Here is a 27,861-nt window from a genome sequence, read left to right as displayed (position 1 = left end):
GTTTCCATTTAACATGTATTCTGAGGTGTCACTGCACTAGCAGTAAACCTATTACTTCTGGAAACTCATCAGTTAAACTATTGCGTAGCGAAATGATTCAAGCGCTCCAGTCGGATCGCTTATTGCGAATCATTTGATTCAGATTGGAACGTAGATGCGCGTATCGCGAATCATTTGATTCAGATCGGGGCTTTGAGCGCAGATCGCGAATCAGTTGATTTAGATTAAAACTTCGGAGCGGGCCGCGAATCTTTTGATTCCGGTCGGAACTTCAAAACGGCTTCGCGAATCGTTTAATTAAGATCGGAACTTCAGAGCGGGTTCGTGAATCATTTGATTCAGATCATAACTTCAGAGCGCGATTTGCGAATCATTTAGATCGGGACTTTGGAGAGTGGATCGCGAATCATTTGACTTAGATCGGAACTTCGGAGCGGGTTTGTGAATCATTTGATACAGATCGGGACTTCGTGCGCAAATCGCGAATCATGTGATTCAGATGTGGGTTCTCAAATAATTTGACTTAGATCGGAACTTTGGGTTCGTGAATAATTTGATTTAGTTCGGAACTTCGGAGCGGATCGCGAATCTTTTGAGTCAGATCGTAACTTTCCAGCGGGTTTGAATCATTTGATTTAGATCGGATTTGGAGCGTGGATCGCGAATCATTTGATTTAGATCGCAACTTCGGAGATGATTCACGAATATGATTCAGATCGAAACATCCTAGCGGGTTCGTGAATCATTTGATTCAGATCGGGACTTCGAGCGCGGATCGCGAATCATTTAGTTCGGATCTTCGGAGGGGGTTCGCGAATCAATTGATTTAGATCTTAACGTCGGAGCGGGTTCGCGAATCTTTTGAGTCAGATCGGAACTTTGCAGCAGGTTTGTGAATTATTTGATTTAGTTCGGAACTTCGGAGTGGGTTCGTAAATCATTTGATTCAGATCGGAACATTGAGCGCGGATCGCGAATCAATTGATTTAGATCTGAACTTCGGGGCGGGTTCGTGAATCATTTGATTCAGATCATAACTTCAGAGCGCGATTTGCGAATCATTTGATTTTTTTTTTTTTTTTTTTTTTTTTTTTTTTTTTTTTGCGAATCATTTGATTTAGATCGCAACTTCGGAGATGGTTCACGAATATGATTCAGATCGAAACTTCCCAGCGGGTTCGTGAATCATTAGATTCAGATCGGGACTTCGTGCGCAAATCGCGAATCATTTGATTCAGATGTGGGTTCTCGAATTATTTGACTTAGATCAGAACTTTGGGTTCGTGAATAATTTGATTTAGATCTTAAAGTCGGAGCAGGTTCGCGAATCTTTTGAGTCAGATCGGAACTTTGCATCAGGTTTGTGAATTATTTGCTTTAGTTCGGAACTTCGGAGCGGGTTCGTAAATCATTTGATTCAGATCGGGACATCGAGCTCGGATCGCGAATCATTTGATTTAGTTCGGAACTGCGGAGCGGGTTCGCGAATCTTTTGAGTCATATCGGAACTTCACAGGGGGGTTGTGAATCATTTGATTTAAATCGAAACTTCGGAGCAGGTTTGTGAATCTTTTGATTCAGATTGCAAATTCGGTGAGGGTTCGCGAATCATTTGACTTTGATCGAGACTCTGGAGTGCGGATCGCGAATCATTTGATTCAGATCGGGGTTTCGTTCGCGGATTGCGAATCATTTGATTCAGATGCGGGTTCTCGAATCATTTGACTTAGATCGGAACTTCGGTTCGCGAATCAATTGGTTTAGATCGGAACTTTACAGGGAGTTTGTGAATCATTTGATTTAGATCGAAACTTTGGAGCAGGCTTGTGAGTCTTTTGATTCTAATGGCAACTTCGGAGCAGGTTCGCGAATCAGATCGGGACATCGGAGTGCAGTTGCAAATCGTTTTTCTTTCTTTCTTTCTTTCTTTCTTTCTTATTAAACAGCACAAGGCATTAAACCATTTGTACAGTTATAAAACAAAACATCGAAAAAAGAAGAAAGAAAGTTTACACAGATAAAAAAAAAACATGGTTTTATTATGGTAAAGGTTTTGCCCTTTTGATTACGGATTGTATAATCACAGTTTTACCACAAATATGATGGTTAAACTATAGTCAGTGTAGCAAAACCATAGTTAATTTGTGTTTACTATGGTTTAACTATAGTAATTTTTTGTCTTATATTGTCATTTAAGTAGTCAAACAATAAAAACAGGAAAAAAGGTCACTTACAAAATGAGATTAGAAAAAATAGAAAAATAGAAAAATAGAAAAAATCTAAACAAAATGTCTATGTGTGGGTACATTGCCAAAACAAATAAATGACATCATTCACAGAAGATTGACAAAAACAGCAACTCGCTTTTTGTGAAGTGTGAAGTAACGCCTGTGCTTGACCTCTTCAAATTTAAGAATAGAACTATTTATATTCCATAGTCAGACATCTGTTGTTATAGTTGAATATGGCCATGATTCCCACTGTGACCATTAATGAATCAGTATGATGGTGAGATCTCCAATCACTGATGTCCTGTAAAAGCCACATTTTACTTAAATGATCAAATATTACATAAATTTATCTTTTTTTAGTGTGTGTCTGTCAGTCCCTGGGCTATGGTACAGCCCTCCAATAATACAGAACGAGTGAATCAGATGGCCAAGTGACTGCAGTGGTGATCAAATCAGTTGACCTTAATCAAAGGTCAAAGGTCAAAGGTCAGGTGCTATACAGAAAAAACTTTGCCCATGTGATGATAAACAGTGACCTGTCAATCATAACCTTCTGTGAAGAAAAACTCTTTGTTTGTTTGTTTACAAGATCAAATACAACAACTTGATTAACACTGAAAACAATCTGACTCATCTCTCAGACTGTTTCTTTCATTCCTGTAAGCATGTATTTGTGTACAGCAGAAGACTGAAAGCACACACGTGAGGTCAGTATAGTGGATGACAGGAGGAGGAAATGTTTTGATTGGTCCTCAGGTTTCCAATTGGCCAATCAGAATCAAAATCAATCAAAACGAGACACACACAAAAACATTACACACCCACAAGACATATCAAGCTTTTTGAAACACTCTAAACTTCATCAACTGAAGTAGTAAAATGGTGACCTCGATGTGGGTTTGTGCTCTAGTTGTTAATCCTGCCCTGGCCACTGGATTTATTTTGACTATTTGTTTTACACTCACCCGCATGTGTTTTTCATTAATGTGCAGCAGAACTTTAAACTGTTCTTTCTTTTGTGTAAATGTCAATGCAGTCTATTGTGGAGTCCCCCTGGGACTGATCTTAAAAACACACTCCAGAAATGAGAGTGGCATGTCTAAAGATAGCTGAGGAAACTCCCCTGTCTGAAGGGACCCGCCAAACACAGCGCTAGAACAGGACAGGTTTTCCTCTGATCAACCTAAAGTTCATTCATCTCGAATGTTTACCTCAAAAAAATAGGTAGAGGAAATGACACTTTTCTTCATATAAACCCACTTGGTGTGGGCAGAATGGAAAAAGTGTGAGACAGCGCCCTCTGCTGGAGAGTGAACTGCATTTTAGATATACAAATATCTAGAATATGCAAACGTGTTGTTGTCAGCTATAAGCGATTTGCATTGCTTCTAACTTTTTTGAATAGTGAATGTTTTTTTTTTTTTAATGATTTGTGATTTTCTTTGTGCTGCATTACTAACTGCATTTGTTTTTTAAAGAAGTCTCTTCTGCTCACCAAGCCTGCATTTAATCCAAAGTACAGTAAAACAGTAAAATCTTGAAATATTTTTACTAGTTAAAGTAACTGTTTTCTATTTGAATATTTTTTTAAATGTAATTTATTCCTGTTATTTCAAAGCTGAATTTTTAGCATCATTACTCTAGGACTGAGTGTCATATGATCCTTTAGAAATCATTCTAATATGCCGATTTGCTGTTCAAGAAACATTTTTTAATATTATTATTATCATCAGTGTTTTAAAAAGTTGAGTATATTCATTCTTTGATGAATAGAAATATCCAAAGATTAGTATTTATCTGAAATAAAAAGCTTTTTAACATTATACCGTTTAAAACCTTGGAGTCAGTATATATTTTTTTCTTAATTATAGAAATTAATACTTTTATTTAGCAAGGATGCTTTGAATTGATCAAAAGTAATGATAAAGACATGATACTTTATTGTTTCTAATTTGCCGTGTTTGTCAAGCCCTGCCTAATAACACAAACAATCATCAGGCCTATGAATAAAAGAACACAATATATTGTATATTGTTATATGTGTATATTTGATAATTTGTAAAGATTACATTTAATAGATCAAGAAAACATTTCCACTTGGTTTGAAAAAGGTGTCATTATACATGTTTGAGCTGAGATTTTGTTGTGTTTATACCATTTTGCCCAGCAGGTATTTCCCCAGCCTGTGGTGATTCGAGCGCTTGGAAACACTGAATCATTTGAGTCAGATCGGGACTTTGGAGCGCGAATCATTTGATTCAGATCGGAACTTCGAAGCACGTATCGCGAATCCTTTGATTCAAATCGAGACTTCGAAGCGCGGATCGCGAATCATGTGAGTCAGATTAGAACTTCGAGTGCAGGTCGTGAATCATTTGATTCAGATTGGGACTTCAAGTGTGGATCGCAAATCATTTGAGTCAGATCGGGACTTTAGAGCGCGAATCATTTGATTCAGATCGGAACTTTGCAGTTCGCGAATCATTTGAATCAGATCGGGACATCAAAGCGCATATTGCAAATCTTTAAATCAAATCGGGGCTTCGACTGCAGATTGCGAATCATTTGAGTCAGATCGGAACTTCGCAGTTTGCGAATCATTTGAATCAGATCGGGACTTCAAAGCGCATATCGCGAATCTTTGATTCAAATCGGGGCTTCGAGTACAGATTGCGAATCATTTGAGTCAGATCGGGACTTCGGAGTGCATATCGCGAATCGTTTGATTCAAATCGGGACTTTGAATGCGCATTGCAAATCATTTGAGTCAAAACGGGACTTCGGAGTGCGGATTGCGAATCATTTGAGTCAGATCGGAACAATTCGCGAATCATTTGAGTCAGATCGGGACTTCGGAGTGCATATCGCGAATCGTTTGATTCAAATCGGGACTTCGAGTGCGCATTGCGAATCATTTGAGTCAAAACGGGACTTCGGAGTGTGGATTGCGAATCATTTGAGTCAGATCGGAACTTCGCAATTCGCGAATCATTTGAATCAGATCGGGACTTCAAAGCGCATATCGCAAATCTTTGATTCAAATCAGGGCTTCGAGTGTGGATTGCAAATCATCTGAGTCAGATCGGGACTTTGGAGCGCGTCGCAAATTAAATTGATTCAGATTGGAACTTCGCAGTTCGCGAATCATTTGATTCAGATCGGAACTTGGCAGTTCGTGAATCATTTGAATCAGATTGGGACATCAAAGCGCATATTGCAAATCTTTAAATCAAATCGGGGCTTCGAGTGCAGATTGCGAATCATTTGAGTCAGATCGGGACTTCAGAGTGTGGATTGCGAATCATTTGAGTCAAATCGGAACTTCGCAGTTCGCGAATCATTTGAATCAGATCGGGACTTCAAAGCGCATATCGCGAATCTTTGATTCAAATCGGGGCTTCGAGTACAGATTGCGAATCATTTGAATCAGATCGGGACCTCGGAGTGCATATCGCGAATCGTTTGATTCAAATCGGGACTTCGAGTGCGCATTGCGAATCATTTGAGTCAAAACGGGACTTCGGAGTGCGGATTGCGAATCATTTGAGTCAGATCGGAACTTCGCAATTCGCGAATCATTTGAATCAGATCGGGACTTCAAAGCGCATATCGCGAATCTTTGATTCAAATCGGGGCTTCGAGTACAGATTGCGAATCATTTAAATCAGATCGGGACCTCGGAGTGCATATCGCGAATCGTTTGATTCAAATCGGGACTTCGAGTGCGCATTGCGAATCATTTGAGTCAAAACGGGACTTCGGAGTACAGATTGCGAATCATTTGAGTCAGATCGGAACTTCGCAATTCGTGAATCATTTGAATCAGATCGGGACTTCAAAGCGCATATCGCAAATCTTTGATTCAAATCAGGGCTTCGAGTGTGGTTTGCAAATCATCTGAGTCAGATCGGGACTTTGGAGCGCGTCGCAAATTAAATTGATTCAGATCGGAACTTCGCAGTTCGCGAATAATTTGATTCAGATCGGAACTTGGCAGTTTGCGAATCATTTGAATCAGATTGGGACATCAAAGCGCATATTGCAAATCTTTAAATCAAATCGGGGCTTCGAGTGCAGATTGCGAATCATTTGAGTCAGATCGGGACTTCAGAGTGCGGATTGCGAATCATTTGAGTCAAATCGGAACTTCGCAGTTCGCGAATCATTTGAATCAGATCGGGACTTCAAAGCGCATATCGCGAATCTTTGATTCAAATCGGGGCTTCGAGTACAGATTGCGAATCATTTGAATCAGATCGGGACCTCGGAGTGCATATCGCGAATCGTTTGATTCAAATCGGGACTTCGAGTGCGCATTGCGAATCATTTGAGTCAGATCGGAACTTCGCAATTCGCGAATCATTTGAATCAGATCGGGACTTCAAAGCGCATATCGCGAATCTTTGATTCAAATCGGGGCTTCGAGTGTGGATTGCAAATCATTTGAGTCAGATCGGGACTTTGGAGCGCGTCGCAAATTAAATTGATTCAGATCGGAACTTTGCAGTTCACGAATCATTTGATTCAGAACGGAACTTCGGAGCATGTTCGTGAATCATTTGAGTAAGATCGGAACTTCGCAGCGTGTTCGAATCATTTCGCGGATCATTTACTTAATCGGAACTTCGGAGGGGGTTCGTGAATCAATTTAAAGTTTTAAAAATTGTTTCTCCCTTCACTATTTTTTTTTTCAGTCCTCTTGCAAGTCGGCAACCCGTCAAAATAAAAGTTCAAAGAAAACTTTATTCATCAATCAGTATAATGTACGTGCCTACTATTACTACTACTATTAATTAATAAAAATTTATACATTTTTTTCACACAATATTTCTTCCATGTTTTACATTTTAATAGTAAATCCCCTTTATTTGCCAAAAATAAAATATAATTTTCATTAAAAGATCAATTAAGTCAATATTTTATACCTTCATCTGATAACCAGAAAAATACACAATACAGAATTCCATAAGGCTATTGTAAAAATAAATAAAAGCTTTATTTTATTTTTTTTTATGTTTTTTATGCATTCAAATAAACAGACTAAAACATATTTGGTAACAATAAAACGTAAAGTCCGAAAAAATAAAACATTTCACAGGCTCCCAAACAAGTAAATTCTCTTAACTTTTGATAAATTGACGGTAAATTGTATAAGATTCATGGTTTTAATTAATTACTAATTAAATAATTAATAAAATTAAATTTAACCATTAAAAAGAAGACCAGAAAAAAGAAAACAGAAAACAGAATTTGAATAAAATAAAACGGAATTTGGGAAAAAAAAGGGCACTCTTTTTGCATGCAACTATATATTTGTTACAGTTATAAATACATTTTCAAATGTATTATTTTATTTGTCTAACATATTTTTGTAATGTTATAATTTTGTTATAATACTTTGATATGTGTGCTATTTGCAGTGATTACTATTTACTATTGTTAATAGTGTGACAAGGTCTTTAACCCCCGGTTTAATGCCCCCGGACCCACCTAGAAGGATCCAGGTTCAACCACCTGTGTCTAACAAAATCTTATGTGAGCATGATGTGAGCTCCCACCCACTACCACTAGCCCCTGATGTTTTGGCACCAGCCCCGGATGTTTTAAAATCCTAGAAACGCCCCTGACTGTACTTATCAAAGCAATGAGATACTTTAATAAAATGCAGAATTGAAAATGATCAAGTTTGGGAACAAAACCGTTTTAAATAAAATTAATACATTTAATACAACAAACACTTTCAAGATGGATAAATACTTGACAAGCTGCATAATATATATAATTAATACAATAATTAATGGCAAAATGGGAAGAAGAAAATATGTTTTCAAGGATTTTTAGCTAACTTTGGTTAATCTGCGTCACTAACAAAGTGCCTAAAATCCCTTAAGTGTTTCGCGCATACGCAGATCATCGCTCCGCCGCTAGTGGTCGCTGTTTCACGTTCGCGCTCCCTTTTGGTCACAGCAGCTGAAGGCCGAAAACATCTGACACCATACCTCTGTTGCGACGCTTCTACTCGCGTTTTTACCGAACCAAAAGTCCCGATCTGACTCAAATGATTCGCAATCTGTACTCGAAGCCCCGATTTGAATAAAAGATTCGCGATTTGCGCTTTGAAGTCCCGATCTGATTCAAATGATTCGCGAACTGCGAAGTTCCGATCTGACTCAAATGATTCGCAATCCGCACTCCGGAGTCCCGATCTGACTCAGATGATTCGCAATGCGCACTCGAAGTCCCGATTTGAATCAAACGATTTGCGATATGCACTCCGAAGTTCCGATCTGATTCAAATGATTCGCAAACTGCGAAGTTCCGATCTGACTCAAATGATTCGCAATGCGCACTCGAAGTCCCGATTTGAATCAAACGATTTGCGATATGCACTCCAAAGTCCCGATCTGACTCAAATGATTCGCAATCTGTACTCGAAGCCCCGATTTGAATCAAAGATTCGCGATATGCGCTTTGAAGTCCCGATCTGATTCAAATGATTCGCAAACTGCGAAGTTCCGATCTGACTCAAATGATTCGCAATGCGCACTCGAAGTCCCGATTTGAATCAAACGATTTGCGATATGCACTCCGAAGTCCCGATCTGACTCAAATGATTCGCAATCTGTACTCGAAGCCCCGATTTGAATCAAAGATTTGCGATATGCGCTTTGAAGTCCCGATCTGATTCAAATGATTCGCGAACTGCAAAGTTCCGATCTGACTCAAATGATTCGCAATCCGCACTCCGGAGTCCCGATCTGACTCAGATGATTCGCAATGTGCACTCGAAGTCCCGATTTGAATCAAACGATTTGCGATATGCACTCCGAAGTCCCGATCTGACTCAAATGATTCGCAATGCGCACTCGAAGTCCCGATTTGAATCAAACGATTTGCGATATGCACTCCGAAGTTCCGATCTGACTCAAATGATTCGCAATGCGCACTCGAAGTCCCGATTTGAATCAAACGATGTGCGATATGCACTCCGAAGTCCCGATCTGACTCAAATGATTCGCAATGCGCACTCGAAGTCCCGATTTGAATCAAAGATTCGCGATATGCGCTTTGAAGTCCCGATCTGATTCAAATGATTCGCGAACTGCAAAGTTCCGATCTGACTCAAATGATTCGCAATCCGCACTCCGGAGTCCCAATCTGACTCAGATGATTCGCAATGCGCACTCGAAGTCCCGATTTGAATCAAACGATTTGCGATATGCACTCCGAAGTCCCGATCTGACTCAAATGATTCGCAATGCGCACTCGAAGTCCCGATTTGAATCAAACGATTTGAATGCACTCCGATTCCGATCTGACTCAAATGATTTGCAATGCGCACTCGAAGTCCCGATTTGAATCAAACGATTTGCGATATGCACTCAAATCCCGATCTGACTCAAATGATTCTGTACTCGAAGCCCCGATTTGAATCAAAGATTCGCGATATGCGCTTTGAAGTCCCGATCTGATTCAAATGATTCGCGAACTGCGAAGTTCCGATCTGACTCAAATGATTCGCAATCTGTACTCGAAGCCCCAATTTGAATCAAAGATTCATCGCGCCGCTTCTGCTCGCGTTTTTACCGAACCAACGCGCCTCTTGCACAGGCAACAGGCTCTAGAGGTTATTAATCATAAAACTCGGTCTTTTACATTGAGTGTTTCAGCAGTTCGACCATGAGTGTCGGTTATTGCCCCGCGTAACGCGTACAAAGACGGAGATTATGGAGTAAACGCGCGTCGCACGTCGATTCATTGAATCAAAGATTCAAATTGGGGCTTTGAATCAAAGATTCAATTTGGGGCAAATACTTCGCAGCGGGTTCGAATCATTTCGCGGATCATTTAACTTAATCGGAGCTTCGGAGCGGGTTTCGTGAATCAATATAGAGTTTTAAAAAGCTTTGTTTCTCCCTTCACTATTTTTTTCAGTCCTGTTGCTTTTCAACATTCACTCAACACTTCAGCACAGTGTGTGGAGTTTCCGACAGTTAGCAATTGGCCGAAACATGGCGAAATATGCTGGTTATGTTTCACCATCAAAATGGTGAAAAATAAGATATTACATTTTGTACAACGAAAACAAAATCTATTTAATGACCATTAAAAAAATGTTGCTTTGTGATTATTTACGACAGTAGTCTAAAGCATGTCTCCGTCCCATTACTGCACTTATCAAAGCAATGAGATACTTTAATAAAATGCAGAACTGAAAATGATCAAGTTTGGGAACAAAACCGTTTTAAATAAAATTAATACATTTAATACAACAAACACTTTCAAGATGGATAAATACTTGATAAGCTGCATAATATATATAATTAATACAATAATTAATGCAACAAGTCAAAATAATAGCAAAATGGGAAGAAGAAAATTTGTTTTCAAGATTTTTAGCTAACTTTGGTTAATCTGCCTCACTAACAAAGCGTGTATTTGCCTAAAATCCCTTAAGCGTTTCGCGCATGCGCAGATCATCGCTCCGCCGCTAGTGGTCGCTGTTTCACGTTCGCGCTCCGTTTTGGTCAAAGCAGCTGAAGGCCGAAAACATCTGACACCATGCCTCCGTCGCGCCGCTTCTGCTACAGAACCAACGCGCCTCTTGCACAGGCAACAGGCTCTAGAGGTTATTAATCATAAAACTCGGTCTTTTACGTTGAGTGTTTCAGCAGTTCGACCATGAGTGTCGGTTATTGCCCCGCGTAACGCGTACAAAGACGGAGATTATGGAGTAAACGCGCGTCGCACGGCCGCTCGATTCATCACAACAATAACAACAATACTGCTATGGCACTCTCGGTGATCCAGGCGTGTCGTAGTCTGGCCCTGTCCACCTGGCTGCTGTCCTTCTGCTTCGTCCATCTGCTGTGTTTGGACTTCACGGTGGCGGAGAAGGAGGAATGGTACACGGCGTTCGTCAACATCACCTACGTGGATCCGGACACGGCCGAGGTCCGGACCGAGAAGACCGAGTGCGGGCGTTATGGGGAGCACTCGCTCAAACGCGAGGCCAAAGGCGTGCTGGCGATGCCCGCCGCGACGCATGACAGAAACGCGTGCGACCCCAACAGCAGATTCACGCCGCACGTCCACGGCGCGTGGATCGCGCTCATCAGCAAGGGAAACTGCACATACAGAGACAAAATCCGAAACGCCGTGGGAAAAAACGCGTCAGCTGTGGTCATATTCAACGTGGGGTCCGCCAACCCGAATGAGACCATCACCATGTCAGATCCAGGTGATTTATGCATGTTTGGTTATGATAGATTATGACTGCGTGGCAGGTTATGTGTGAGTGCAAATCCATATTTGGTTGAAAAACGCATATGTTGGCTTGTGTGATGGCAAATGCATAAATTCATGCCTGGCTGAATGTGATGGCCCATGCATATGCGTGTTAATAAATGCATTCATCAGCTGTCAGCTATATATGCATGTGTTATGTCAATGCATATTTGGTTATGGAGAGATGGTAAATGCATTTTTGGGTATGTGTGATGGCAAATGCATGTTTGGCTAAATGTGCTGGCTCATGTTGATAAATGCATGTCTGGATGTGTGTTGTTGTCTCTGCATGTTTGGTTATGGAGTGATGTTAAATGCATATTTGGCTATGTGTGATGGCAAATGCATAAATACATGTCTGGCTAAATGTGATGGCCCATGCATATGCATGTTAATACATGCATTCATCAGCTCTCAACTAGAAATGCATATCTGGATATGTGTTATTGTCAATGCATATTTGGTTATGGAGTGATGGTAAATGAATATTTGGCTATGTGTGATGGCAAATGCATAAATGCATGCTTGGCTGAATGTGATAGCCCATGCATATGCGTTTTGGTAAATGCATTTATCAGCTTTCAACTAGATATGCATGTCTGGATATGTGTTATTGTTAATGCATATTTGGTTATGGAGAGATGGTAAACGCGTATGTTTGCATGTGTGATGGCAAATGCATAAATGCATGCCTGACTGAATGTAAATGCTTATGTGTTTATGCTATTAGTTATAATGAATGCATGTCTGGATATGTGTTTGGTTATGGAGTGATGGTCAATGCATATGAGTGATGATAAATGCATTCATAATCTGTCAACTAGGTATGCATGCTTGGTTATGTGATATGGTAATCCATATATGGTTATAATGAGTGATGGATGATGCACTGTGATAAATGATGTGTGGTTATGTGTACTGATAAATGAATTATTGCATAAATACATGTCTGGCTGAATGTGACAGTGAATGCATATGCATGTGTGTTTTGATATATTGTTATTAGTTGTAATGATTGCATGTTTCGATATGTGTTATTGTAAATGCATATTAAATTATAAGTGATTATAAACAGATATCTTGCATGTTTGATTGTGTTTTGGTAAATCTATGATGCATGTCTGGTTTAAAGTAATAGTTCGCTCAAAAACTTACAATTTGTTCAAACTTTACTCAACTTTAGAGTTTGTTTCCTCTTAAGATCTGGAGAAATGTGTCATTGCATCACTTACTCACCAGTGGATGTGAATGGGTGCCGTCAGAATGACAGTCCAAACAGCTTATAAAAACATCACAATAATACACACGTAATTCACAGCACTCCAGTCCATCAATTGACATCTTGAGAAACCAATAGCTGTGTGTTTGTAAGAAACAAATCTGTCTTTAAGATGTTTTGAACTAAAATATGAGTCAATAATAATGTTTCCTCCAGTGAAAAAGTCCATCTCCTGTTGTCTCACATCAAAATCCACCCACATATTTGTTTTGGCTGTGCATGTCTGTGCATATTTCTCTCCTGATTCAGACCAGATGACTTTTTTCACTTGAGGAAGAGTTATTAAGGATGATGGACTCGGTCTAAAGTTAAAAACATCTTAAAGATGGTTTTGTTTCTAACAAACATGCAGCTTTTGGCTTCTCAAGATGTTAACTGATGGACTGGAGTGGTGTGGATTACTTGTGGATTATTGTGATGTTTTTATCGCTCATTCTGACGGCACCCATTCACTGCAATTCGGACCTCTCAAATACTAACTCGTTCTTGTACCTTGAGCACTTTGTGAAGTGTCACATGCATTAGTGGTTTTTTTGAGGGTGTTCTGTGTCACACTTCTCTATAAAGTTCACATAGTCACGTTCTGGAGGAAAGTGTTTGAACATGTGTCACATCGTCCAGCTGTGTTTGCATGTTCTCTCACATCTGGAAGTCATGAGTGATGTTGGCATTCAGGCTCGACTGGAACGGTCGCTTCAGTGTTCTGGTTATTCTGTGGTAGTTTTATTTGATGCCTGTTATCTTTTTTTGTCTGTCGGGGAAGTGTTGCAAAAATGTTGCTTGTTTAGTTCCTCTCTTTGTTGTACATCAGTTTCTGCATTTTCTGCATTTCTCCCTCTTGTTGTTTTTCTTGTTCACTTTCATTCTGTCTTTGAACTTTGTGTTTTGTTTGAGCTGAGGAGGTTTTCTGTCTGACATTAAGGTTTTCACTATGCTTTTTTTCCTATGAAATCATCTTTCCCCCTCCAAACTCAAATTCCTTTTTTTTCCTTTTTTATTTTTATGGTTTACTTTTTTGTTGCAAAATTTCTGGATTCTGTTTGCATGTATAGTTCATTAAAAATATAAAATTCTTTTATTTTTTTTTCCCCGCTTTAATAATTCTGTTTAAATGGTTAATTTAAATATTAATAAACAAGAAAAGGCTTAATTAAAAACACAAAACGTATACAATTTAACAAAAAATTATTACAAATGTAACAAAATTACAATTTTTAAATCAGTTTTATTTTTCCTTTTCCCAAATTATTTTTTTCTGTTTAAAATTTGTCTAGATTTTTTTTTTTTTAATATTCAGAAAGCAAGTGTAATTAATTAAAATCACGAAACTTGTACAAAGAATTAAAAGTTGAATAAAATATAAATTTTAAGGCCCTGTGAAATTTTATTAGTATTTTTTTTTCACCAAATTCAATTTTATTTCTCCAAAATTCAGTGTTTTCCACTTTAATAGTTTTTTAAATTGATAATTTAAATATTAATAAACAAAAACATCTTAATTAAAAAATCAAACCAATACAATTTATCAAAATTCTTAAAGTTTAACAAAATTTAAATTTTTCAAAGCCCTATGAAATCCATTTTATTTTTCCTTTTCCCAAATTTTCTTGCATTTTCTCCTAAATTATTATAATTTTTTTCTGTTTAAATTTTTCTAGATTTTAGTTTTCCTGCTTTCTGTTTCTATTCTTTTTAATTATTATTATTATTATTATTATTATTATTATTTTTATTTTTTTAATAATTTATCCAATTTTTTCTGGATTCTGTTTTGGAACTTTAAATTTTATAATTTTTTAACTTACACTTAAAATTCTCTCTCTCTCTATATATATATATATAAGTTTTTGATCAAACTAAATCAAACTTTTGTTTTGATGTTGTTTGTCATGTAAACCTTTGAGTTTCTGGGTATCTGATGAGTTTTACATGCAGACTTCATATTTAAAGTATATAAAGTCTTTTGTGGTTTAAGAATTGCAATTCATTTTGCAGCATTACTTTTAATTTATTCATCCGAAGTTTGTCAGATTCCATTGCAGATTTAATTCCTTTTTTTGTTGTGCCATTCAGAAGAATTTCAATCTTTCTCTGTCTAGTTATGTTTACTTGAGCATTGGTTGCATGCAAGTTAAATGTTCAGTTCCTCTTTGTGGTTTAGTTGAGGCTCTGGTTAACTGTGTCTCTGTGTTTCAGGCACGGGTGACGTGGTGGCCATCATGATTCCCGAGCCGAAGGGCCGCGAGCTGGTTCTTCTGATGGAGAGGAACATCACCGTTCACATGCACATCACCATAGGTACACGCAACCTCCAGAAATACGTCAGCCGCACCTCCGTGGTCTTCGTCTCCATCTCCTTCATCATCCTCATGATCATCTCGCTGGCCTGGCTCGTCTTTTACTACATCCAGCGCTTCAGATACGCCAACGCCAGGGACCGCAACCAGGTACGATCCCTAGAAGTGTGTTTTCATGAAATGAAATGACCAAATGCACTGTTTACCTTAATTAGACACAATTTTAATCTAAAAGAAAACTGAAAGCATGTAATGGTGCAATTAAAGACAACTATACATTTTAGTATTGTAATTTTACAGTTGTAGTGCGAAATATAAATCATTATTATTATTTAAATTTGTTTTTTTTTTTTTTTACCCATTTTTATTTTACACATACTGTACTAAATACTATTTCTGATTTCATTTTCAATATTTATTATTAAGGGTGCTCCGATCAGGATTTTTGAGGCCGATCGCCGATCACAGGAAGCGGTCTCTGCCGATCCGATCGCCGATACCGAACTTTTTAAAGCCTTCTTTTTATAATCGTGATACTCAGGATTAATAATCATGATTTTTAGACACTTATTTAGGGCCTTTTTTTTAAATGGGGGAATTCACCTCTTAGTTGGCTCTTGTGAGAGGGAAGTTTTTCATTTGAGGTGTGGAGGGGAGCATTTTTTAGACATTTTTAAAAATATATATTTATCTCATCTAAATGTTTGATCATGCAGTGCATTTTTGTTTTTATAATTGTGCAATTATTGCACAATAGCTTATAGTCAGCACAAGCCTGATTTCAACAAACACATTTATTCATTTTGATTTCAAATCCAAACACTGTTATTGAAAATGCTTTTTCAGCATTGTGATTCTTTTTTTATACAGTACAGTAATCTTTCATAGGTTTAATCACAATAAATATAAGAAACATATTATTCAATGCTTTTTACTTTGCGTTTACTTCTAGATTTATATATTAAGTTGCTCAAGCAAGTGGCAAAACATTTAAACTGCTATTCTTACGTTATCACAAACATTCAAAATTTTCTTTTGCATTTAAATCTTTATTACAAGCAATCCTGCTGTTAATAAAGAACTTTGTTTTCCTACCTCCACCATCTACTATTGTCTTGTTTATCTAAAAGTGCTCTTTTCCTTTAAACCTAGCCAAAAACCCATGTATGTTGACTGAAACACAGTAGACTTTAATTATATGCATTTATGGTGTAATTATGACATTTTCGTGTCAATCCTTGTTCGTGTTTACCGCAAACAAGCGCGGTCACTTTCATTCTGCGTGTGTAGCTCAGACTCTGTGCGGAAATGATCTCTGATACACCGCTCTGTGTGCAGCTTGATTGCTTTAAAGGAGAAGCCCACTTCCAGAACAACAATTTACAAATAATTTACTCACCCCCTTGTCATCCAAGATGTTCATGTCTTTCTGTCTTCAGTCGTAAAGAAATTATGTTTTTGAGGAAAACATTTCAGGATTTTTCTTCATATAATGGACTTCAATTGTGCCCCGATTTTGAACTTCCAAAATGTAGTTTAAATGCGGCCTTAAAGGGCTCTAAACGATCCAAGACGAGGAAGAAGGGTCTTATCTAGTGAAACGATCTGTCATTCTTTTTCCGAAACTTTGCATACTTTGCATATCTGAAAATTTGCATACTTTTTAAGCACAAAAGCTTGTGTAGCACAGGCTCTGGGATGCACGTTCCTGAACGATTCGTTCATTTTGAACAATTCAAACCTGAAAACTTGTCAGAGGTGAGGTGAGCTAATCATAGACTAAAGACTCAGGTAAACAATGAATGAATCTTTTCTGTTTCTTATAGCATTATAGTTTTGTCTTGTTTGTAGTGTGATCAACGTTTGTGTAAGCAGTAGATGTGAACTCACATAAGGTTTTCAAATTACTTTATAAGCTATTTAATGAAGAAATATGAATTGTACCTCACCTTTTAGGATTATAATTGTTTTACCTGTGCCGAAAAGCGACTGAGACGGTGCCGTTGCATGTCGTGCCAAACCTCTCACGGCAGACGCGTCATCAGCTTTAGATCGGTTTATAAGATCGGCCTTTTGAGAGACCGCTGATCAATCGGAGCACCCCTATGTATTATTATTATTATTATTATTATTATTATTATGTAATTTATTAATTAATTAATATTAATATTTATTTATTGTTACTACTTCTAATGTATTTAATAATAATAATAATAATAATAATAATAATAATAATAATAGTAATGGTAATAATGATAAAACTTCTACATTTTAAAAATACTATTTTTTTTTACCATGAGAGATTACTTTAATATTTAAATAGTTACAATTTAGTTTATACTGATGTTTTATTATTATTATTATTATTATTATTATTATTATTATTATTATTATTATTATTATTTATAATAATAATAATAATAATAATTATAGAAAACGAATAAAACTTGAATTAATAATTTGTAATAAAACATTACATATTTTTCTTAAATGCTAACTTTTTTAACCATGAAATATTACGTTAATAATATTTAATTACAATTTTGTTTATAGTAATGTTTTTATTATTATTATTATTATTATTATTATTATTATTATTTATTATTATAAGTATTATTAATAGAAAACTAATAAAACTTTAATTAATAATTTGTAATTTATTTTATTAACATTTTTATTTTTATTGCATTGATTCTTAAATATTATTTTAGTTTTACAGTGAAATAATACATTAATAATATTATATAATATTTAGGTTTAGACATATAATAATATTTATATTTGCATAATATAATAATAGTACTACTACTAATAATTTACAATCATATTATTATTATTATTATTATTAATTATTATTAAATCACAAAGAAAGATTAGGCCAAATTATGCAGCACTACTTGGACTTTTTTATATCAGAATTTTACAGTTGTAAGGTGAAATGAAAATGAGTAATTATTATTATTATTATTATTATTATTATTATTATTATTATTATTTATTTTATTTTTTTTATTAAATACACATTTTTATTTTACAGTAAATTTCTATACTAAATACTGTTTCTGATTTTGTTTCTAGTAATATTTATTCGTTTATTGTTAACATTTATAGTATTTCTTTATTATGTAATATTTATTTATTTATGAATATTCATATTTATTTATTTATTTGTTTAATTTATTTATACATTTTACTTCTACTAATATATTTTATAATAATAATAGAATATTTATTAATTTTTATTATATTTTTTTTCTTAAATATTATAATAATAAATATTATGATAATATTATATTTTTTTATTGTACCATGAAATATATCATTAATATTTTACATTTTGTTTATAGTAATGTTTTGGTATTATTATTTATAAGAATAATATACATTTTATTTAAATGAATAATTGTAATAATTTTATTGCATTAATTTCTTAAATATTATTTTTATTGTACAGTGAAATATTACAATAATTATTATTAATATTATATAATATTTAGTCACATATAATAATATTAGTATGTGTCTTTAGTAAAACTACAACTACTGCTAATAATAATAATAATAATGTAAAAAAAAATATTTTTTATTTTTAATAAACTTTTTATTATTATTAACATTATTATTAAATCACAAGATTTGACCAAACTGTGCAGCCCTACTTGTTTTTTTTTATCTTAGAAAAAAATGGTATAAATTCACAAGTTTTTCCCCCCCAAAACTGTTCAACCCTAAAATCAAACCACATTCTTTCGCCACTGTTATTGCTTGCATTGGTGGCTTGCGTGTATGTGTGTGTTTAAATGTGATCCTGAAGCATGATTAGAGGCCACAGGAAGTGACTTTCATCACAGAAAAGCAACAGCAGCTCCCTTAAGGCAACAGAGCCTTTCATTACAGCTCTCAATCTTTAATTATTTTAACGAGAGACGGATGCAGGAGAGACCGTCTGCAGTCAAAGAGCAAATGTGTTTAATAATCACGTTCTGTTCTCTGATTGGTCAGAGGAGGCTGGGCGACGCTGCCAAAAAAGCCATCAGCCAATTACAAGTGCGGACCATCAGGAAAGGCGATCAGGTGAACAAACAAACATTCGATATCGCCGTGTTTAAACCAGTGATTTCAGCTGATATCGAGTCCTGCCGTCTTTGGTGTGTCTTATAATGTGTGTGTGTTTTCCTTTAGGAGACGGAGAGTGATTTTGATAACTGTGCCGTGTGTATCGAGGGTTATAAACCAAATGATGTAGTGCGAATCTTACCCTGCAGGTAAACGCGCTCCTGACTGTGCTGTATATATATTTTATATTTTATTTGAGAGAGTGAGAACCTTCTGTATTAGACTGTTGAAAACTGCTCCTGTTTCTGTTCCTTTCTTATCTGTTGGTCTGTTTCTCTCAGGCATCTGTTTCATAAAGGCTGCGTCGACCCGTGGTTGGTGGACCATCGTACGTGTCCCATGTGCAAAATGAACATCCTCAAAGCTCTCGGCCTCACGGTTCGTGGTTTTTTTTTTTTTTTCTCTCCCTTGTCGCTGTACAGAGGTCAGGCTTGTGTGTCATGTGCTGTTTGTGCATGTTGTTGTTCTCCTCCTTGAGCTGAGAGAAATGAGCTGAACGTGAAGCTTCAGACAGAATCATTGTTTTATTATTTGTATTAAATAAATATCACTGTATTATAAGTTATAGTAATAAAAGAATCCAGTTATTGCAATGAATTATTTCCAGATCTTCTGTAAACATTAATATTTTGATTAAAAAAAAAAAAAAATATATATATATATATATATACATATATACACTACCGTTCAAAAGTTTGGGGTCAGTAAGACTTGTAATAGTCTTTAAAGAAGTCTCTTTTGCTCATCAAGGCTGCATTTATTTGATTTAAAAATATAGAAAAAAACAGTAATATTGCAAAATGTTTTTTACAATATAAAATAATGTTTTTTATTTTAACATACTTTAAAGTAGAATTTATTCCTGTGATGAAAACCTGAATTTTTATCAGCTGTTACTCCAGTCTTAAGTGTCACATGATCCTTCAGAAATCATTCTAATATGCGGATTTATTATTAGAATGATCAATGTTGGATAATATCAACAGTTGTGCTGCCAAATATTTTTTGGAACCTGTGATTTTTTTTTTTTTTTTTTTTTTTTTTTTTCAGGATTCTTTCGTGAATAACAAGTTTAAAAAGTACAGTGTTTATTCAAAATATAAATATTTTATAACAATGTAAATTATTTATTATTAACTTTTAATAAACTTTTAATTATTAACTTAATACATCCTTGGTGAATAAAAGTATTAATTTCTTTAAAAAAAAACAACAACAACAACAAAAAGAAACAATAAAAATGTACTGACCCCAAACTTTTGAACGGTAGTGCATATATATATATATATATATATATATATATATATATAGTTAACTAAATTAAAAAAAAAAAAATATATATATAAAAATTATATATAATTTTTATTTAGTTAACTATTATTTTATCATTAATTTTATCATTAACTCCTATTTAATTTTTAGTTGTAGTTATTCTAGTTTAAGTTAAACAAAGAAATTTTATTTTAGTAATTTTAGTATTCAATTAATACATGAAATTATTTCCAGAAGATTCATTATTTTAGTTTTATGTTTTGTTTTATTTTATTTTGTTCTTTAAACATTGTTTATTAACATCACATTGTGCCTTTATTTTATTTTATTTTTAATTAAAGTTTATTTATTTTAAGTAATTAAAGTTTATTTATGGTTTTGTAGGGCCTTATAAAAATCTTTTTTTTTTTTTTTTAAATATGAATTTTTAATTTTAGATATTTTAATTCAAGTTTAAAAGTTTTTAAGATATTTTATTTCAGATCAATTTTATGTTACAGTAAATAGTTTTTTTTTATTTTGTTCTTTAAACATTGTTTATTAACATCACATTGTACCCTTTATTTTGTTTTGTTTTGTTTTGTTTTGTTTTGTTTTGTTTTGTTTTGTTTTGTTTTATTTTATTTTATTTTATTTTTTATTTTAAGTTAATTTATTTTAAGTAATGAATGTTTATTTTATGGTTTTGTAGGGCCCTATGATATATCTTTTTTAATATTTAGTTTATATTTTTATGTTTTATATTTTTTATATTTATTTAATTTTTCATTTTAGTTATTTTAGTTCAAGTTAAACTAAATAAAGTTAAGATATTTTATTTCAGATCAATTTTATTTTACAGTAAATAGTAATTTCAATGATACATTAAATTATTTCCAGATGATTCATTATTTTAGTTTTATCTTTTGTTTTATTGTATTTTGTTCTTTAAACATTGTTTATTAACATCACATTGTGCCTTAATGAGTATTAATAATTTATTATTTTTATTATTTTATTTTTAAAGTTATAAATAAATATGCCTTTAGTTTTATTTAATATTTCAGTTTTAGTTATATTTTTACATGATGTTGCAAAAAAAATGTTGTTTTGTTTTAATTTTAATAATAAATAAATGTACTGTGGCAATTTTTTTTTATTTTATTAAGTTAAAGTTTATTTATTTTAAGTAAAGAAAGTTTAAAATAAAAAATAATAGTTAATTTTATGGATTTGTAGGCCAAATTCTGTTTATTTTTTTTCCAAATTCTGTTTTTTTTTTCCATTGTCATTTTTTTTTTTTTTAAATATGTCTGTAGTGTTTAATAATTAATCAAGCTAAACTAAATGAAAATAAAATGTACCTTGGCAACTGGTTTATTTTATTCTATTTTTATTTTATTTTATTTTATATTATTTTAAAATACAGTTCATTTATTTTAAGTAACAAATGTTTAGGCCCTATGAAATCCATTTTATTTTTTTCCATTTTCATTTTTCTGGATTCCATTTTTTTCCTGTTTTAATTTTTCTATTTTTTTATTTTTGTTAAATTAAAAAATATTAATAAAAAAAAAAGTGTCTAATTAATTGATTCATTTTACAGTAATTTGTTTTAAGTTTAACAAAAATTGCATTTTAAGGCCCTAAGAAATACGTTATTTTAATACTTTATTTTTTGTCAAATTCAGTTAATTTTTTTACCAAATTCTGTGTTTTCCCTTAATTTTTTTGCATTCCATTTGAATGGTTTCATTCAGTTTTAATGTTCAAAAGCATCTTTAATTAATTAATTTTTTTCCACCTCAAAATACTGTGTTGTGTATTTACATTGTTCTGGAAAATACATTTTGGTAAATGTTTTTTTTTTCTGGTAAATAGTTTTGGTAGTAGTTTTACATAATTGTAATAATCCGGGCTTTAGTCATGGTGAAGTCACTGAAATGCATGGTTTATTGCTGTAATGTGGTTATAGTGTAACTCTATTCTGTGTTAACGTGTCGTAATTCTGTTCCCGTGCAGTCGAGTGCCGAGTGTCTGAATGAACTTCCTCTGGACTATGAGCTCGCCGTGGGAGGCGTGGCCCTCAACGCCATGGTGATGAGCGATGATGTCATGGCCGGCGACGTCGTCGGGGGGCGTGACCCCGGCGTGAGGATGGTGGGTCTCCCTCAGGTCCTCCTGGACTCTGAGCCGCTGTCCCAGGACACCATGCCAACCGAACAGAGTGAGTGTGGGAGCTAGTACATAAACGCTTTCTGTGACAGAGGAAGTCCTCCTCTTCTGTAGTGCAAGGCATTGTGGGTATTAATTTACATTTATGCATTTGGAAGATGATTTTAGTAAAAGTGACTTACAAATAATTGTGCACATTTAATAATAGTCCAAAAAAGCATGCGAAATGGCAAACCATCCAGGCACCCTTGTGAAAATGAAGTACACTTTAGCGTACTTTTAAATAATAGTATGCATTACAGAAATAATACACTTTAAGTGCCAACTGAATGTACTGTTTTTGGACTTTTAATTGCAATTAAATGAAAATGTAAGAAAATTAAATTATATTTATTTAATTTAATGTCTTATTTTTATTCATTTTAACTTAATGTAGTGTTCAATTTAAAAATATGGATAATAATATCAAATTAACTAAAATAATAAATTACTAAAATAATGACCAAAATTTATTAAAACTTTAACAAATTGAAATAACACTTAAAATAGAAAAATAAATTAAAACTATTAGTAAAAAAAAAATACAATGTCTAATTAACTTAAATAATAAATTACTAAAATAATGACAAAAAAGTATTAAAACTTTAAACAAATTAAAATAACACTGGAAATAGAAAATAAATGAATTCAAACTGTTAGTAAAAATATATAATATCTAATTAACTGAAATAATAAATTACCAACATAAGGACCAAAAATTACTAAAACTTTAACAAATTAAAATAAAACTGCAAATCGAAAAATAAATTCATTTAAACTATTAATAAAAACTATAATAATGTCTAATTCACTAAAATACTAAATTTCTAAAACAATGACCAAAAATTACTAAAACTTTAACAAATTAAAATAAAACTGCAAATAGAAAAATAAATGTATTCAAACTATTAGAAATTAATGTAATATAGTAAATATATACTAAAACTTTAACAAATTAAAATAATAGAAAAATGAATTAATTCAAACTATTAATAAAAATGATAATAATATCTAATTAACTAAAATACTAAATTACTAAAATAATGACCAAAAATTAAAACTTTCCTAAAACTTTAACAAATTATTATTAATTAATTTATTACGTATTAGTAAAAAATATCTATTTATTTAACTGAAATAATAAATTACTAAAATAATGACAAAAAAATTACTAAAACTTCAACAAAGTAAAATAAAACTGCAAATAGAAAAAATAATTTATTAATGAAAACTATATTATCTAACTAACTAAAATACTAAATTACTAAAATAACACTTTAATGTGTTAAAAATACTTTAATGTCATTTCTCTTGAAACTAGTATATATTTAAATGTAATAGAATTTTTATAGTTAACTAAAACATTATAGTTAACTTTTTATTGATTTTAACTTAAATGTACAAAACTTCAATTAAAAAGTGTGTGTAAACAAATATAAAAATGACTGAAAATGACTAAAACTTATTAAACTTATAAACAAATTAAAATAAAACCAGAAATAGAAAATTAAAGTATTTCAAACTATTAATAAAAACTATAATACTATTTAGTTGATACTAAAATAACACTGATTTGTAATTGCAACGAAGTTGCAATTTATTAATACATTTAAAATATATTAATTTTAAATACACACTACAGGTAAAATTATACACATATTTACATGTGCATCAGATTGTTAGGCAACACTTAAAAATAAGTGTACTACTTTTTTTTTTTAAATATACTTTCACGATTTGAAGTACACAAGTGCACATTCAATACAATTAAACACATCTGGTATGCGACTTGACATGGTTATTCCCATCTTGCATGCTATTTAATGAGGACATATTTTATATTAAAAGTGTTATTTTAAAAGTGCAAATTAAAAGTGTTATTTTAATTTGCATGCTAAGGACAGCATGCAAATTAAAACACATTTGTACTGATGGATATTTATTCTGACTGTCTTTTCTCCATAGGTGAGTTACAGCCAATAGCCAGCGGCAGTTCAGAGTTGTCGCTCGCCACGGGGGCGGGGCATTCGGACATTGACACGCCCACCGACGACCCAAAGTGCTGATCTGGCCACGCCCACTGATGCTCAAAAGTTTGCGTGACCACGGCGACGGGCCTAGACGGGTTGAACGGGCTTCGAATGGCCAGTGATTGACCGTGTAACAAACACACTGCCTGCCGAGTACATACTACAATCCACGTCCGACGTTCATTTCATCTACTTTCCTTATTCTCTGAAAAGCAGGGTAAACTCTGTTCTCTCTCGCCCGCAGTGCACACTACAGTATGCACTTGAGCTAAAGCACTTGTTCGGTATCGGCAGACGATCGGTTCCGTTCTGCTCGACAATCTTCTCTTTCCTACCGCCGCAGTGTTCGCTGCCCGTTTTACCATTTGTCTGTGATCCCAGCGGGAAGAACGTGTCAAAGACTATTTTGAATCTGATCAGAAGTGGTTTATTTTTCTATAGAGAAGCATTTGATGTGCTTGAGTTCTGCAGTATTAAAAAAAAGAAGAGAATCTCAGTATTAGACGCCTTCCTCTTGGAGATTTTTGGGATTTGGCCCTCACCAAAGACGCCAGACCCGGCGCGCGTGACGGACGTTGTGCGGGACAAAACTGTGGGACTTTCTAGGAAGTGCCCTTTGGATTCTGTGGAGCAGGACATGTGATGTTTGCTGTGCATGCCACATGCCCTGTCCACTTGTCATTGTAGTGGAGTTCATTTAAAGAGACAGTTCACCCAAAAATGAAAGTTTGCTGAAATTGTACTCACCCTTAGGGCATCCAAGATGAGGATGAGTTTGTTTCTTTATCAGATTTGGATGGAGAAATGTAGCTTTACATTAATTGCTCACCGATGTATGCGAATGGGTGCCGTCAGAATGAGCGCCCAAACATCTAATAAAAACATCACAATAATTCACAAGTAATCCACAACACTCAAGTCCATCAATTAAAAAACAGATGGCCCAAAAAATGGCCTGAATTGCAGTGAATGGGTGCCGTCAGAATGAGAGTCCAAACAGGTGATGAAAACAATCACAATAATCCACAAGTAATCCACACCACTCCAGACCATCAGTTAACATCTTGAGAAGACAAAAGCTGCATGTTTGAAAGAAACAAATGCATTATTAAGATGTATTTTAACTAAAATACAAGTCCATAATCCAAAATAATGCTTCCTCTAGTGAAAAAAGTCATCTGGTCTGAATCAGGAGAGAAATATGCACAGATATGCACAGCCAAAACAAATATGTGGGTGGATTGTGATGTGAGAGACAACAGTAGATAAACTTTTTCACTGAAGGAAACATTATTATTGACTCATATTCTAGTTAAAAACATCATAATGACATTTGTTTCTTAGAAACATGCAGTTTTTGGCTTCTCAAGATGTTAACTGAAGGACTGGAGTGGTGTGGATTACTTGTGGATTATTGTGATGTTTTTATCAGCTGTTTGGACTCTTCTTCTGACGGCACCCATTCACATCCATTGTTGAGCAAGTGATGGATGCTTTGATTGCTGATGAAAATACAAACTTATCTACATCTTGGATGGCTCTAAAGATGGCCTGAATTGCACTGAATGGGTGCCTTCAGAATGAGAGTCCAAACAGCTGATAAAAACATAAAACAATAAACCACAAGTAATAAACACCACTCCAGTCCATCAGTTAACATCTTAAGACTGAAGCTGTGTGTTTCTAAGCAACAAATAGATATTCAAGACGTTTTTAACTTTAAACCATTGGTTCCAGCTAAAAAAAATCCATAATCCATAATAACACTTCCTCCAGTAAAAAAAAAAAAAAAAAGTCAAAACAGCTCTAAACAAATCTGTGGGTGGATTTTGATGTGAGACACAACAGGAGATGGACTTTTCCACTGGAGGAAACATTACTATGGACTCATTTTAGTTAAAAATGTTTCAACGATGAATTTGTTTCTTACAAACACTCAACTTTTGGCTTCTCAAGATGTTAACTGATGGACTGGAGTGGTGTGGATTACTTGTGTATTATTGTGATGTTTTTATCAGCAGTTTGGACTCTCATTCTGATGGCACCCCTTCACATCCATTGGTGAGCAAGTGATGTAATGCTTCTTCAAGAAACAGTAAGTGGCCTGAGGGCGAGGACATTTTCAGCAAACTTTGTTTTGGGTGAACTGTTCCTTTAAAGGAATAGTTCATCTCAAAATTTCTGTTACTGTTTATTCACCCTCAAGTCATTCCCAAATTTTTCTTTTCTTTCCTTCGCTTGCTCACCAATAGATGTGAATGGGTGCCGTCAGAATGAGAGTCCAAACAGCTGATAAAAACATCACAATAATCCACAGCTAATCCACACCACTCCAGTCCAGATTTTGGTTTCTCAAGATGTTAATTGATGGACTGGAATGGTGTGGATTATTGTGATGTTTTTATCAGCTGTTCGGACTCTCCTTCTGACGGCACCCATTCACTTCCATTGGTGAGCAAGTGATGGATGCTTTATTTCTCCAAATCTGATGAAGATACAAACTCATCTACATATTGGATGGCCCTAAAGGTGGCCTGAGTTGCAGTGAATGGGTGCCATCAGAATGAGAGTCCAAACAGCTGATAAAAACATCACAATAATTCACAAGTAATAAATACCACTCCAGTCCATCAGTTAACATCTTGAGAAGACTGAAGCTGTGTGTTTCTAAGAAACAAATCCATCTTCAAGACGTTTTTAACTTTAAACCGTTGGTTCCAGCTAAAAAGAAAAGAATCCATAATCCATAATAACGCTTCCTCCAGTAAAAAAAAAAAAAAAAGTCAAAACAGCTCTAAACAAATCTGTGTGTTTATTTGGATGTGAGAAACAACAGGTTGGAGGAAACGTTATTATGGACTCATTTAGTTAAAAATGTCTCAACGACGGATTTGTTTCTTACAAACACGCAGCTTTTGTCTTCTCAATATGTTAACTGATGGTCTGGAGTGGTGTGGATTACTTGTGGTTTATTGTGATGTTTTTATCAGCTTTTTTGACTCTCATTCTTACGGCACCCATTCACATCCATTGGTGAGCAATTGATGAAATGCTACATTTCTCCAAATCTGATGAAGTAACAAACTCACCTACATCTTGGATAGCCTGAGGGTGAGGATGTTTTCAGCAAACTTTCTTTTTTTGGGGTGAACTGT

At 34.2% G+C, this 27,861-nt stretch overlaps 1 protein-coding gene across 1 annotated transcript; it reads left to right on the top strand.

Moving 5' to 3' along the window:
• The first annotated feature begins 9,790 nt into the window (after window positions 1-9,790).
• rnf150b (ring finger protein 150b) lies at window positions 9,791-27,495 on the top strand. Its single transcript, XM_051096135.1, has 8 exons — window positions 9,791-9,858; window positions 10,861-11,472; window positions 14,995-15,245; window positions 19,098-19,169; window positions 19,278-19,360; window positions 19,493-19,589; window positions 22,485-22,689; window positions 24,642-27,495. Exons 2-8 carry the CDS (start codon window positions 11,022-11,024, stop codon window positions 24,740-24,742), a joined length of 1,260 nt encoding a protein of 419 aa, XP_050952092.1. The 5' UTR covers window positions 9,791-9,858; window positions 10,861-11,021; the 3' UTR covers window positions 24,743-27,495.
• The last annotated feature ends 366 nt before the right edge of the window (window positions 27,496-27,861 follow it).

Source organism: Labeo rohita, chromosome 23, assembly GCF_022985175.1.
Source record: "Labeo rohita strain BAU-BD-2019 chromosome 23, IGBB_LRoh.1.0, whole genome shotgun sequence".
NCBI classification, from domain to species: domain Eukaryota; kingdom Metazoa; phylum Chordata; class Actinopteri; order Cypriniformes; family Cyprinidae; genus Labeo; species Labeo rohita.
Note: the sequence above shows the minus strand (reverse complement) of the source record. Positions and strands in the feature narration are given on the sequence as shown.

Coding starts and splice junctions, on each gene's coding strand:
- rnf150b (XM_051096135.1), top strand. CDS start 11,022: ATGGCACTCTCGGTGATCCAGGCGTGTCGTAGTCTGGCCCTGTCCACC. Junction 11,473..14,994: donor CATCACCATGTCAGATCCAG/GTGATTTATGCA, acceptor TCTGTGTTTCAG/GCACGGGTGACGTGGTGGCC. Junction 19,361..19,492: donor GTGCGAATCTTACCCTGCAG/GTAAACGCGCTC, acceptor TGTTTCTCTCAG/GCATCTGTTTCATAAAGGCT.